The 12,248-nt window shown below is 36.6% G+C and overlaps 1 protein-coding gene across 1 annotated transcript; it reads left to right on the forward strand.

Moving 5' to 3' along the window:
- The first annotated feature begins 771 nt into the window (after positions 1 to 771).
- On the forward strand, positions 772 to 11,244 carry LOC114192512. Its single transcript, XM_028082258.1, has 3 exons — positions 772 to 1,929; positions 3,987 to 4,878; positions 10,906 to 11,244. The coding sequence occupies exons 1-3, from the start codon at positions 892 to 894 to the stop codon at positions 11,058 to 11,060; spliced, it is 2,085 nt and encodes a 694-aa protein (XP_027938059.1). The 5' UTR covers positions 772 to 891; the 3' UTR covers positions 11,061 to 11,244.
- The last annotated feature ends 1,004 nt before the right edge of the window (positions 11,245 to 12,248 follow it).

The raw sequence follows: 12,248 nt of genomic DNA on the forward strand, positions 1-12,248 counted from the left end.
TTTTTTTTTCAACTCTACAATATAATATAAATTAAACATAACAATATATAAATCACTCACATTTTTTTCATCTCTACATTATTATACAAGTAAAACAAATCATGTTAATAATGGTAGTTACGTGAACAATGGTAGGTGACTTATATTATATTGTAATTTTGAAAAAGAAAAATAAAACTGGGATACTTCCATAACATAAATACCAAGTCGACAATCACCTTAATAATTAATATATATCATCAGATATGTTGACAACTTTGACAATTTTTTTTATAATATGATATAGCATCTTTTAATTCGTATAAAAATATAAAAAAATTGAGAAAACAGAAAATAAGAAATTATTTTAAAAACGACACTTCAAGATGTTAAAAAGAAAAAATTATTAAAATTTAGTTATTAGAAAATCATATATATAAATATATATATATATATATATATTTTAAGTCTCGGAAGAAAGAGAAAATTATCAAAAATTTAGTTATTAAAAAATTATTTATATATATATATATATATATATATATATATATTAAGTAAAAAAATTAGTTAAAATATTATTATTTTATATTACAATGTGGTTGTTTTTTTAATGGTTTCATTATATCACTGATAGAAATATGAGAGATGAATGATGGAGGACGCGTTAACAATTTGGAAGAGGATTTAACGTGAGATAAGTTTCAATCGAAAGTGTGGTTTTGGACTAATAATCTCTTAGGTAAAAAGACTAACAGCGTAACTTTTGATCAAAGATCGTTCAACAAATGCTTAATCCAACCATTAGTACGCCTAAATTGTTTTAACTTTAGTCAAAGTCGTTTTCGTGTTGTATACGATTTCATGTTGGAAGGCAGCTATAAATGAAGGCCAAGGGTTCCAAGCCAATCATTCATGCTTACAACTCGGCAACTTCAGTTAAAAATGGCTTCCACCACCACCAATGCCAATGCCAAAGAAATCGTTACAGAGATACCCGAGTGGGTTCGCGTCTTCAGTGATGGCACTGTCGAACGTCCGCGCGATTTTCCGATTGTGCCACCGACGCTCCACGACTCTAACACAGGAGTGTCGTCCAAAGACATTGCAATCTCAGACAACCCTCCGAAACCAATTTCGGCACGAATTTACCTCCCAAACATCTCCGATTCCCAGACCGAGAAGCTTCCCATCTACGTCTACTTTCACGGCGGTGGGTTCTTCTTCGAATCCGCCTTCTCCAAACTCTACGACGTCCATTTGCTGAAGCTGGTTTCTTCAGCAAAAGTTATGGTAGTTTCCGTGGAGTACAGACTGGCCCCAGAGCACCCTCTCCCTGCAGGTTATGATGATTGTTGGGAGGCTCTGAAATGGGTTGCATCACATTCTGACTCTACCAAATACCCCACACACAACACCGAGCCATGGCTCATTCACCACGGTGATTTCAACAGACTATTCATAGGAGGAGACAGTGCAGGTGCCAATATCGTTCACAACATTCTTGCCTTTCGTCTTGGGCCTCAGCCCTTGCCCGGAGACGTTAAAATACTGGGCGCTGTTCTGGCCCATCCGTACTTTTATGGCTCACAGCCTGTTGGGTCCGAGCCTGTTACCGGAATTGAGCAGAACTTCTACAATCTGGTTTGGAAGTTGGCGTACCCATCTGCACCAGGTGGGATCGATAATCCCTTCATTAACCCTTTGGCTCCTGATGCTCCCACTCTGGCTCAACTTGCCTGTTCTAGAATCTTCGTCTGTGTTGCTGAAAAGGACGGTTTGTACGACAGAGGAGTTTGGTACTATGAGGCTGTGAAGAAGAGTGGGTGGCAAGGTCAAATTCAACTCTTTCGTCAGGAAGATGAGGATCACGTTTACCATCTCCTCCAACCAGCCCTCGATCAAGACTCTCCTAACGCTCACAAATTCATCAACCTCATCGCGTCTTTTCTAGTCAATAATTAGGTGCTGAATTCCTCGCCACTCTTAATTTTCTCCGTTTTCTGTCTGTAATAAAACTATTTTATCATGCTGTTGAATAAAATTTGTTTTGCATTATTCTCTTTCTCCAATTTCAAAACGCACCCTAATTCTTCCTTTGGCCTCCATTTTTGATCTCTTCGTATTATTTTTCTATTTTAATTCTTCTAATCGACTATTTAGGTAGATATTTTCCTCTTTCTTGTATGGTTATTGTGTGAATCTTTCTTGGCTGAGAATATGTTTCGAGACTTACTGAACCTTTAAAAGACATCATTACTTATTCATATTCATTTTGTCTTTTTGTGAAACACTTAGTCTTCCATAAAACGAGTTCCTCAAGATAATGAAGATATTTTCATGGTAGAGAGCTTTCGTTTGTAGTTGCCGAAATTCAGTTCTGTATTCCTTTCGATCCAACTTATAATTAAGTATAAAAGTTCAAACGAAGCAATTTTACCTAAAAAAGATTTCTATATATAAAAATTGTCTACGTCAGAATGTAAATAGAGAAATTATATGAATAATTCAGTAATACAAAGAATTAAAATTATGAATAATTACTGTTGAATTTAAAGGCATTCTAGTAAACAATTACATGTAAAAAAACATTTTAAAATAAAATCAAGTTCTAATAGTATTATATCTAAATATATTACAACGTGTCTTAATGAAAATACGAATTGAAAAAGAAGGCATCAGTATTAATGGTTGATCGGTCACGTCCATTCATATCTAACTTATTTATTATATTTTTCAGTGAATTATTTCACCTCATTCGTGATAACTTTTTATATAACTTTTTCTTTATATCTCTGTTCCTTGACAGGAACCTAACAAATTCTTTATATTTTATATTTTTATCTTTCATGCACCTTATCGCATTATTGCCGTAAGAAAGCATGTATTAGCAATAAACATAGATGTGATTGGAATGTTACAGCATTAGCCGATTATGTTTTACCTTTACAGTGTGTTTGAATCTACTAAAGATAAAAAAAATTACTCTGGAAATCTATTAAGAAAATATAAGGTTTGAGATAAAATAAACTATCTTCACATAAATTAAAAATAATGAATATGTTTTTTATTATTTAATATTTTATTAAAAATTAAAATTAATTCATCTTTAAAACTTTTGTCAAATTTAATTTTCAAATTATAAAAATAAATGAAATTAATTATTTTAATTAAATATTATTAAATTTGTTTAACATTTTAAATATATTTTATCATATTGTTTAAAATTTTTGAATAATATTCACTTTAATATTAAATGAAAAACACTCACGTTTACAATATTAAATAAATTTAATCAAAAAAAATAAATCTATACGTTTTCGTTAAATAAACATCATTTGAAATATTAAATAAATTTAATTAAAATAACTAATTCAAACATTTCTTATTAAAAAAAATTAAACCAAAATTATAAAAAATTATTACAATTATTACGGACTAAAAAAACATATTAAAAAAATAAATAATATTCCCCATCGATCAAATATTTATAATAATATACAGAAAGTTACTTTTTATGTTTATATTTCAAAATACTAATTTTACTCCTTAAAATATAATTGGTTATTAAATATTTGAAAATTAATTGTTATTTTTATAAAATATTTTATAAAATTCTTTATCTTTATTTTTATTTTATCAATAATTATTATCTTATTTATTTTTATATATTTCATTTTATTTTAAATAAATATAATTTTATTTTATATATTAATTTAATAATATTATATTATTATTGTCTATAAATATAATAATACATAATATTATATATATTTAAAAAAATGCGCATATACAGAGTTTAACGCTGCGCTGGCAACAGCGACTGTGTGCGCTAATTATAACTAATTATATTGTCATTCTGGTCTTTTCTTCTCTTTCCAATTGAACACTTCCACCCCATGCGCAGACCCAATGGTTGTGGGACCCCATGTACATGTCCCCAGTCCGTGACATCCTAATATTTATCAAAACTTGGTTATGGGGCTAATCACTCATAAAAACTCCACCAGTATTCTGTCTCAAGAAAAAAACCCAACTCCTCTGTTTCTAATTACTCTGTCCACATGGCTTCCACAAACCCAAAAGAGATCGTCGCAGAGCTACCTACCTACATCAGAGTCTTCAGTGACGGCACCGTGGAAAGGCCAAGAGAAACACCCTTTGTCCCACCTTCAATTCACGACCCTCTAACTGGGGTCTCATCCAAAGACATCATCATCTCTCAAACTCCTCCTGTTTCAGCTCGAATTTACCTTCCCAAACTACCCCCAACCACTCTCCAAGACCATCCTCAGAAGTTCCCCATCTTGGTCTACTTTCACGGTGGTGGATTCTTCTTCGAATCCGCTTTCTCCCAACTCTACCACCGCTACTTCAACATCTTCGTTTCCCAAACAAACGTCATAGTGGTTTCCGTGGAGTACAGGCTCGCCCCGGAGCACCCTCTCCCGGCGTGTTACCACGATTGCTGGGACGCTCTCAAATGGGTCGCGTCCCATTCCACTCAAAACAACGCCGCTGCCAATGAAGATCCTTGGCTGATTTTCCACGGTAATTTCCAAAGAATTTTCATTGGGGGTGACAGTGCAGGTGGGAACATAGTTCACAACGTTGCCATGCGTGCTGGGGCTGAACCCTCACCTTGTGATGTTAAAATATTAGGAGCTATTTTCTCCCATCCTTACTTCTGCAGTTCGAACCCAATTGGATCGGAAGCTGTTACAGGGCGCGAACAGAGTTTACCCTATTTAGTTTGGGACTTTGTTTACCCTTCTGCGCCGGGTGGCATTGATAACCCCATGGTCAACCCCTTGGCTCCTGGGGCACCAAGCTTGGAGGGACTTGGATGTTCCAAGATTGTTGTGTGTGTGGCTAGCGAGGATAAGCTTAGGGATAGAGGGGTTTGTGTTAGGAATCCAAGTGTGAGTCTAAGTCCCACATTGACCAGTATTGAGAAAGTAGAGCACCATATAAGGATCAAGGCCCATAAACCCATTGCCTTAAGGTTTTGGGTTGAGAGTGGTGTCAGTGTCTTATGTGGTTAGGCTCAAATCTCATTGGTGTTGTTCTCCCCGGTGAAACCCCCTCTGTAAAACCTGACAAAGTGGTATCAGAGCCGATGGTTAAAATCGGTTCAGACGAGTGCAGTAAGGTCCCTGTATCGAAAGTCTTCCTGGCAAAGAGTTCCAGGTAAGCGTGTCCCGTTAAGATGAACGGCGGTACGAGAAGGGGTAGGGGGAGTGTACCAATGTGGTTGAAGGGACTCACCCTTGAGGGGGAGAATGTTAGGAATCCAAGTGTGAGTCTAAGTCCCACATTGACCAGTATTGAGAAAGTAGAGCACCATATAAGGATCAAGGCCCATAAACCCATTGCCTTAAGGTTTTGGGTTGAGAGTGGTGTCAGTGTCTTATGTGGTTAGGCTCAAATCTCATTGGTGTTGTTCTCCCCGGTGAAACCCCCTCTGTAAAACCTGACAAAGATTTGTTGGGTATTGGGCTCCCTTCCTATGTGGAGAAAAGGCCCAAAATTTGAGAAGCCCATGTCTCACTTAAACCTAGTGGAGAGGAGGCTATAAAATAAAGAGAGAGGCAGAACAATAGAGTCAGAATACACTGAAAGCCCTAACACATAGAGGGAGAGGTAGAGGGAAAATTCTGTTCACGTTTTTCATAGAGCTGTCGCAGTAAATTCGGCGCTGCGGATTCGTTCACCGTTGGATCGGGCTGAAATTTTTACAGCAGGTTCGGAACTCATTGCTCTTCATTCTGACCGGTCGGATCTTTGATACGAGGTCTGAGTTGGGAGATATTAATTTCGCACTGCAGCAGTGATTTGTAGAGGTTTTCCTCTCTTGTTCTTCTCTATTTGAAAGCTTTGTTGCTTTGTTATTTGGTTGGGTGTTGGCACTAATTTGTGCTATTGATTAAGACTCTTTTGTACTCTTGTTGATCATAGTGAAGCTATTTCTTTGGTCTGGACGACTCGTGGTTTTTACCCTTGATTTGAGGGGTTTTCCACGTTAAAAATCTTGGTGCCTTTATTTGTGCTTTTGGTGGTTTATTATTGCTGCTCTTTGATTATTGCTCCTCATAGATTCTTGCAAGTTAGGGGAAATTATATCCGCTGCATTCTCTGGTATATTGTTTGTTATTGTTTTCCCCATCAGAGTGGCATCAGAGCTCTTGGTTGGGCTATATTTACTTGCTTGAATGATGGAGGCAAATGCAAAGATGGTTGCTTTGAATGGTACAAATTATCATTTGTGGAAGGGCAAGATGAAAGATTTATTATTTGTCAAGAAATTGCATCTTCCGGTCTTTGCTACACAGAAGCCAGATTCTATGTCTGAAGAAGAATGGGACTTTGAGCACCAACAGGTATGTGGTTTTATTCGGCAATATGTTGAAGATAATGTTTATAATCATATTGCTAATGAGACACATGCCAGAGCTTTGTGGGAGAAGATTGAGTCTTTGTATGCTTCTAAGTCGGGCAATAATAAATTGTATTTGTTAAATTGCTTGATGAATTTGAGGTACAGGGAGAATTCTTCTATTTCTGATCACTTAAATGAGTTTCAAGGGCTCCTAGATCAATTGTCAGGAATGGGCATAAAGTTTGATGACGAAGTTATGGGATTATGGTTGCTTAATACTCTACCAGAGTCTTGGGAGGTATTTCGGGTTTCAATTACGAACTCTGCCTCGAATGGTGTTGTTTCTTTTCAGATGGCAAAGAGCGGTGCTCTTAATGAAGAGATGAGAAGGAAGGCACATGGTTCTTCATCTCAGTCTGAGATGCTTGTTACAGAAGCTAGGGGGAGAAGTCAGAAAAAGGAACATAAAGGTGGTAGAGAGAAGAGTAGGAGCAAGTCCAAGTCAAGATACAAGAATTTAGAGTGCCATTTTTGTCATAAAACTGGACACATTCAGAAATACTGTTTTAAGTGGAAAAAGGAGAACAAAGACAAGAAGGGCAAACAGAGAGAGAATGATCATGATGATGATGATCGTGTCACTACTGCTACAGATGGTGATCTTGTTCTTCTTCGTGACTTTGAGTCCGTTAATCTTGTATCTGATGAGAGCATGTGGATTATTGATAGTGGTGCTACACTGCATGTTACACCTAGGAAGGAGTTCTTCACATCTTACACTTCTGGTGATTTTGGAGTGTTGAAGATGGGTAATGATGGTGAGTCTAAAGTGATTGGTGTTGGTGATGTTTGCCTGCAAACCAACATGGGAGTGCAGTTGTTGCTTAAAGGAGTCAAACATGCTCCGGATGTCCGTTTTAATTTAATCTCTGTGCAGTTGCTTGATGATTGTGGTTATGACAATCACTTTGGTTCTAGTAAATGGAAGCTCACTAAAGGTAACTTGGTTATGGCCAGAGGGGAGAAACAATCTAAATTGTATTGGACTAAAGCTTTGGTTGCTAAAGACAGTGTGAATGCTATGTATATGGAGGCATCTTTGTGGCACCGGAGGCTTGGTCATATAAGTGAGAAAGGGCTTAACTGCTTAGCTAAAAAGGATGTGCTTATGGGATTGAGAAATGCAGAATTGGAGAAATGTTCTCATTGCATGGCTGGTAAACAAACCAGAGTATCTTTTAAGAAGCATCCACCCTCAAGGAAGTCAGAATTACTTGAATTGGTGCATTCTGACGTTTGTGGCCCATTAAAGGTAAAGTCATTTAGTGGTGCAGTTTACTTTGTTACTTTTATTGATGATTGTTCCAGGAAGCTATGGGTCTATGCTCTTCAGCGGAAAGGTCAAGTACTTGAAAAGTTCAAGGAATTTCATGCTATGGTTGAGAGGCAATCAGGCAAGAAGCTGAAATGCATCCGTAGTGATAATGGTGGTGAGTACCGTGGACCTTTTGATGTTTATTGCAGGCAGCATGGTATTAGACACGAGAAGACTCCTCCTAAAACTCCTCAGTTGAATGGTCTAGCGGAGAGGATGAACAGGACCTTGGTTGAAAGGGTTACATGTATGCTTTCAGAAGCAAAGTTGCCTAAGCACTTTTGGGGAGAGGCATTGCTTGCAGCTGTGCATGTTATTAATCTCAGTCCCGCAGTTGCTTTGAATATTGAGGTGCCAGACAAAATTTGGTTTGGTAAGAATGTTAGATATGATCATTTGCGTGTCTTTGGTTGCAGGGCATTTGTTCATGTTCCTAAGGATGAAAGATCCAAGTTAGATAAAAAGACAAGGCAATGTATCTTTATTGGCTATGGTGAGGATGAATTTGGCTACAGGTTTTATGATCCTGTTGAGAAGAAGCTTGTTAGAAGCCGTGATGTACAATTCATGGAAGATCAGACCATTGAAGACATTGATAAGGTGAAGAAGACCACACCCGAGAAAGACAGTAATCTCACTGATGGTAATCCGATGAGGTTGCCCACTCACAATTTGGAGAATGTTGAAACGGAAGCTCAAGACAATGAGCAACATGGTGATGTTGATGATCAACAGTTTGGAAGTGGAGTAGAGGTTCCAATTGATGATGCTCAAGAGGAACATGATGATGATGACGATCTTGGTGATATACCTGAATCACCTCAAGTCCAACTCAGGAGGTCTAATAGACAAAAACAACCTTCTACAAGGTATTCCTGTGATGAGTACATAACCTTGACTGACGGTGGAGAACCTGAGTGTTTTGAAGAGGCTTTGGATAGTGAAGAGAAGAAACAGTGGCTGGATGCAATGCAAGATGAGATGAAATCTTTGCATGATAATCACACTTACGACTTGGTGAAATTGCCTAAGGGCAAAAGGGCATTGGAAACTAGGTGGATTTTCAGGGTGAAACAAGATTCAAATTCTACACTTCCAAGGTACAAGGCCAGATTAGTGGTGAAAGGTTTCAGACAGAAAAAGGGTGTTGATTTCAATGAGATTTTCTCACCTGTGGTGAAAATGTCATCCATCAGAACTGTGCTAAGTTTAGCTGCTACTCTTGATTTGGAGGTTGAGCAGATGGATGTGAAGACAGCTTTCCTTCATGGTAATTTGGAGGAAGAGATATACATGAAGCAACCTGATGGTTTTCTTGTTAAAGGCAAGGAAGAATATGTGTGTAGACTAAGGAAGAGTCTATACGGTTTGAAGCAGGCTCCAAGGCAGTGGTATAAGAAGTTTGAGTCTTTTATGTGTGAGCAGGGTTACATGAAGACTACTTCTGATCATTGTGTCTTTGTTAAAAGTTTTTCTAATGATGACTTTATTATCCTGTTATTATATGTTGATGACATGCTTATTGTTGGAAAAGATATTTCCAAAATTGACAGGTTAAAGAAGACACTTGGCGAGTCTTTTGCCATGAAAGACTTGGGAGCTGCTAAAAGGATTCTTGGCATACATATCTCACGTGATAGGAGAGAAAAGAAGATTTATCTATCACAAGAGCAATACATTAGGAAGGTGTTGCAGAGATTCCAGATGGAAAATGCTAAAGCTGTGAGTACTCCTCTTGCTACTCATTTTAAACTGAGTGTTAAACAGAGTCCTTCAAATGAAGTTGAGAAGACCAATATGAGTAGAGTTCCTTATGCATCTGCGGTGGGCAGTTTGATGTATGCGATGGTGTGTACAAGACCAGATATTGCACATGCTGTTGGTACAGTTAGTCGATTTTTGTCAAACCCAGGTAGAGAGCATTGGAATGCTGTGAAATGGATTTTGAGGTATCTTCATGGTACAGTTGATATGAAGCTTTGTTTTGGAGGTGATAAACCTACTTTGATGGGTTACTCAGACTCAGATTTGGCTGGGGATATTGATTCCAGAAAGTCCACTTCGGGCTATTTGATAAAGTTTGCAGGGGGAGCTGTGGCTTGGCAATCAAGACTACAAAGGTGTGTAGCGTTGTCTACTACAGAAGCAGAGTTCATTGCTATTACTGAAGCATGCAAGGAGGTGTTATGGTTGAAGAAATTCTTGCAGGAGCTTGGTTTTAGGCAAGATAACTATTCATTGTTTGTTGATAGCCAAAGTGCTATCCATCTTGGTAAGAATCCAATTTTTCATTCTAGATCCAAACATATTGATGTGAGGTATCATTGGATACGTGATGCTTTGGATGCTAAGTTGTTGGAGTTGAAAAAGGTTCATACAGATGATAATGGTGCTGATATGATGACTAAAGCATTGCCAAGAGGAAAGTTTGAAGTTTGTTGTGAGATCGCCGGTTTGGCGGTTATCTCCACATAGTTGTGAGGGGGAGATTTGTTGGGTATTGGGCTCCCTTCCTATGTGGAGAAAAGGCCCAAAATTTGAGAAGCCCATGTCTCACTTAAACCTAGTGGAGAGGAGGCTATAAAATAAAGAGAGAGGCAGAACAATAGAGTCAGAATACACTGAAAGCCCTAACACATAGAGGGAGAGGTAGAGGGAAAATTCTGTTCACGTTTTTCATAGAGCTGTCGCAGTAAATTCGGCGCTGCGGATTCGTTCACCGTTGGATCGGGCTGAAATTTTTACAGCAGGTTCGGAACTCATTGCTCTTCATTCTGACCGGTCGGATCTTTGATACGAGGTCTGAGTTGGGAGATATTAATTTCGCACTGCAGCAGTGATTTGTAGAGGTTTTCCTCTCTTGTTCTTCTCTATTTGAAAGCTTTGTTGCTTTGTTATTTGGTTGGGTGTTGGCACTAATTTGTGCTATTGATTAAGACTCTTTTGTACTCTTGTTGATCATAGTGAAGCTATTTCTTTGGTCTGGACGACTCGTGGTTTTTACCCTTGATTTGAGGGGTTTTCCACGTTAAAAATCTTGGTGCCTTTATTTGTGCTTTTGGTGGTTTATTATTGCTGCTCTTTGATTATTGCTCCTCATAGATTCTTGCAAGTTAGGGGAAATTATATCCGCTGCATTCTCTGGTATATTGTTTGTTATTGTTTTCCCCATCAGTTTGGTACTTCGAGGGTGTGAAAAGGAGTGGGTGGCAAGGGGAACTGGAACTGTTTGAAGAGCAAGGTGAGGATCATGTTTATCATATCTTCCATCCCGATTCTGAGAAAGCAATGAAGCTGATCAAGTTCTTGCGTTTGTTTCTGCACGAGTAGCTGAAACGTATTTGTCTCATTTGTTGTGTTTTAGTGCGGAGATTTCAATGGTATAAGAATCCTTTTGTTTGTTTGTATGGCTTATGATATTACTGATGTCAGATAGGAAGAGCAGGTTCTTCTACATGAGTGTTGTAACTTTGTTTCTCCATTATTCTCAACTTTGTCTTCTTTTTATCAGCAAGAAAAATCTTTTATAAAAGAATAATTATGTCTATTACATTTTGTAATCTTCTCCCCTATCAAAACATAAAAGTTAAGATTCCTAACACCATAATAACAAAAGGATTGTTGTTAAACCCCTACTCACCTCACTTAAAAGTTTCTTCTCTTCCTTTATTTTTTTTTTCTAGGGAACATAATAGAGGAATCCACTCTAATATAACTTGAAATAAGTTGTTACTTTATTTAGATGTTGGAATATATTACTATATAATTTACAATTTTATAGTTTTATTATTGTATAGTTCTATAGTTATAAAATTATAATATTTAAATTAATAAAATAAATTAAACAAAAGAGATCCAATTAAAAATCACAAAATTTAGTGAGAACGCAATTGCAAATATCCAAAAAATGCAAAAATAGTTCAGGTTTTAGAAAAATTATAAAAATTAGCAAATCAAGTTAGTTTGGTATGATTTTATTGCAAAGAAATTGTAACAGTTTAATACGATTTTGACTCATTAAAATGAAGTTATGTCAAATATTTATTTGACTCACTAAAACGAAGTCATGTTAAGCATGTACAACTTTTTTTTAAGTTTTTTTGTAAAATATAACATAAAATCGTACCAAACTGGTATAATTTCAATTTATATCACATCGAAGTTGTATTAAGTTAACATAACTTAAATTAAAATTTTAAAAAATTTACAATGTAGTAAAGTAGTATCAAAATAACACAATTTATTTTTGATCAAAAGTTCAAATAACACTCGCTTCAAATTGTGTCAAGTTTACGTAACTTATTCATATTATATATATATATATTTAAATTTTACCATTTGGATAATTTAAAAAAAAAAATTGCATTATTTTGATGCTTTTGCCAACTCAGCTAAATACAATAAATCACCTATTGACCTACTTTGACATCGAACAAAAAAGCTTTGCGATAAACTACCGAGAATCCTTGTGCTTTAGTACTTCAGAATTATTCTTTATGAATTGTTATCTAAAACACT

The sequence above is a fragment of the Vigna unguiculata genome, chromosome 7 (genome assembly GCF_004118075.2).
Source record: "Vigna unguiculata cultivar IT97K-499-35 chromosome 7, ASM411807v1, whole genome shotgun sequence".
Lineage (NCBI taxonomy): Eukaryota > Viridiplantae > Streptophyta > Magnoliopsida > Fabales > Fabaceae > Vigna > Vigna unguiculata.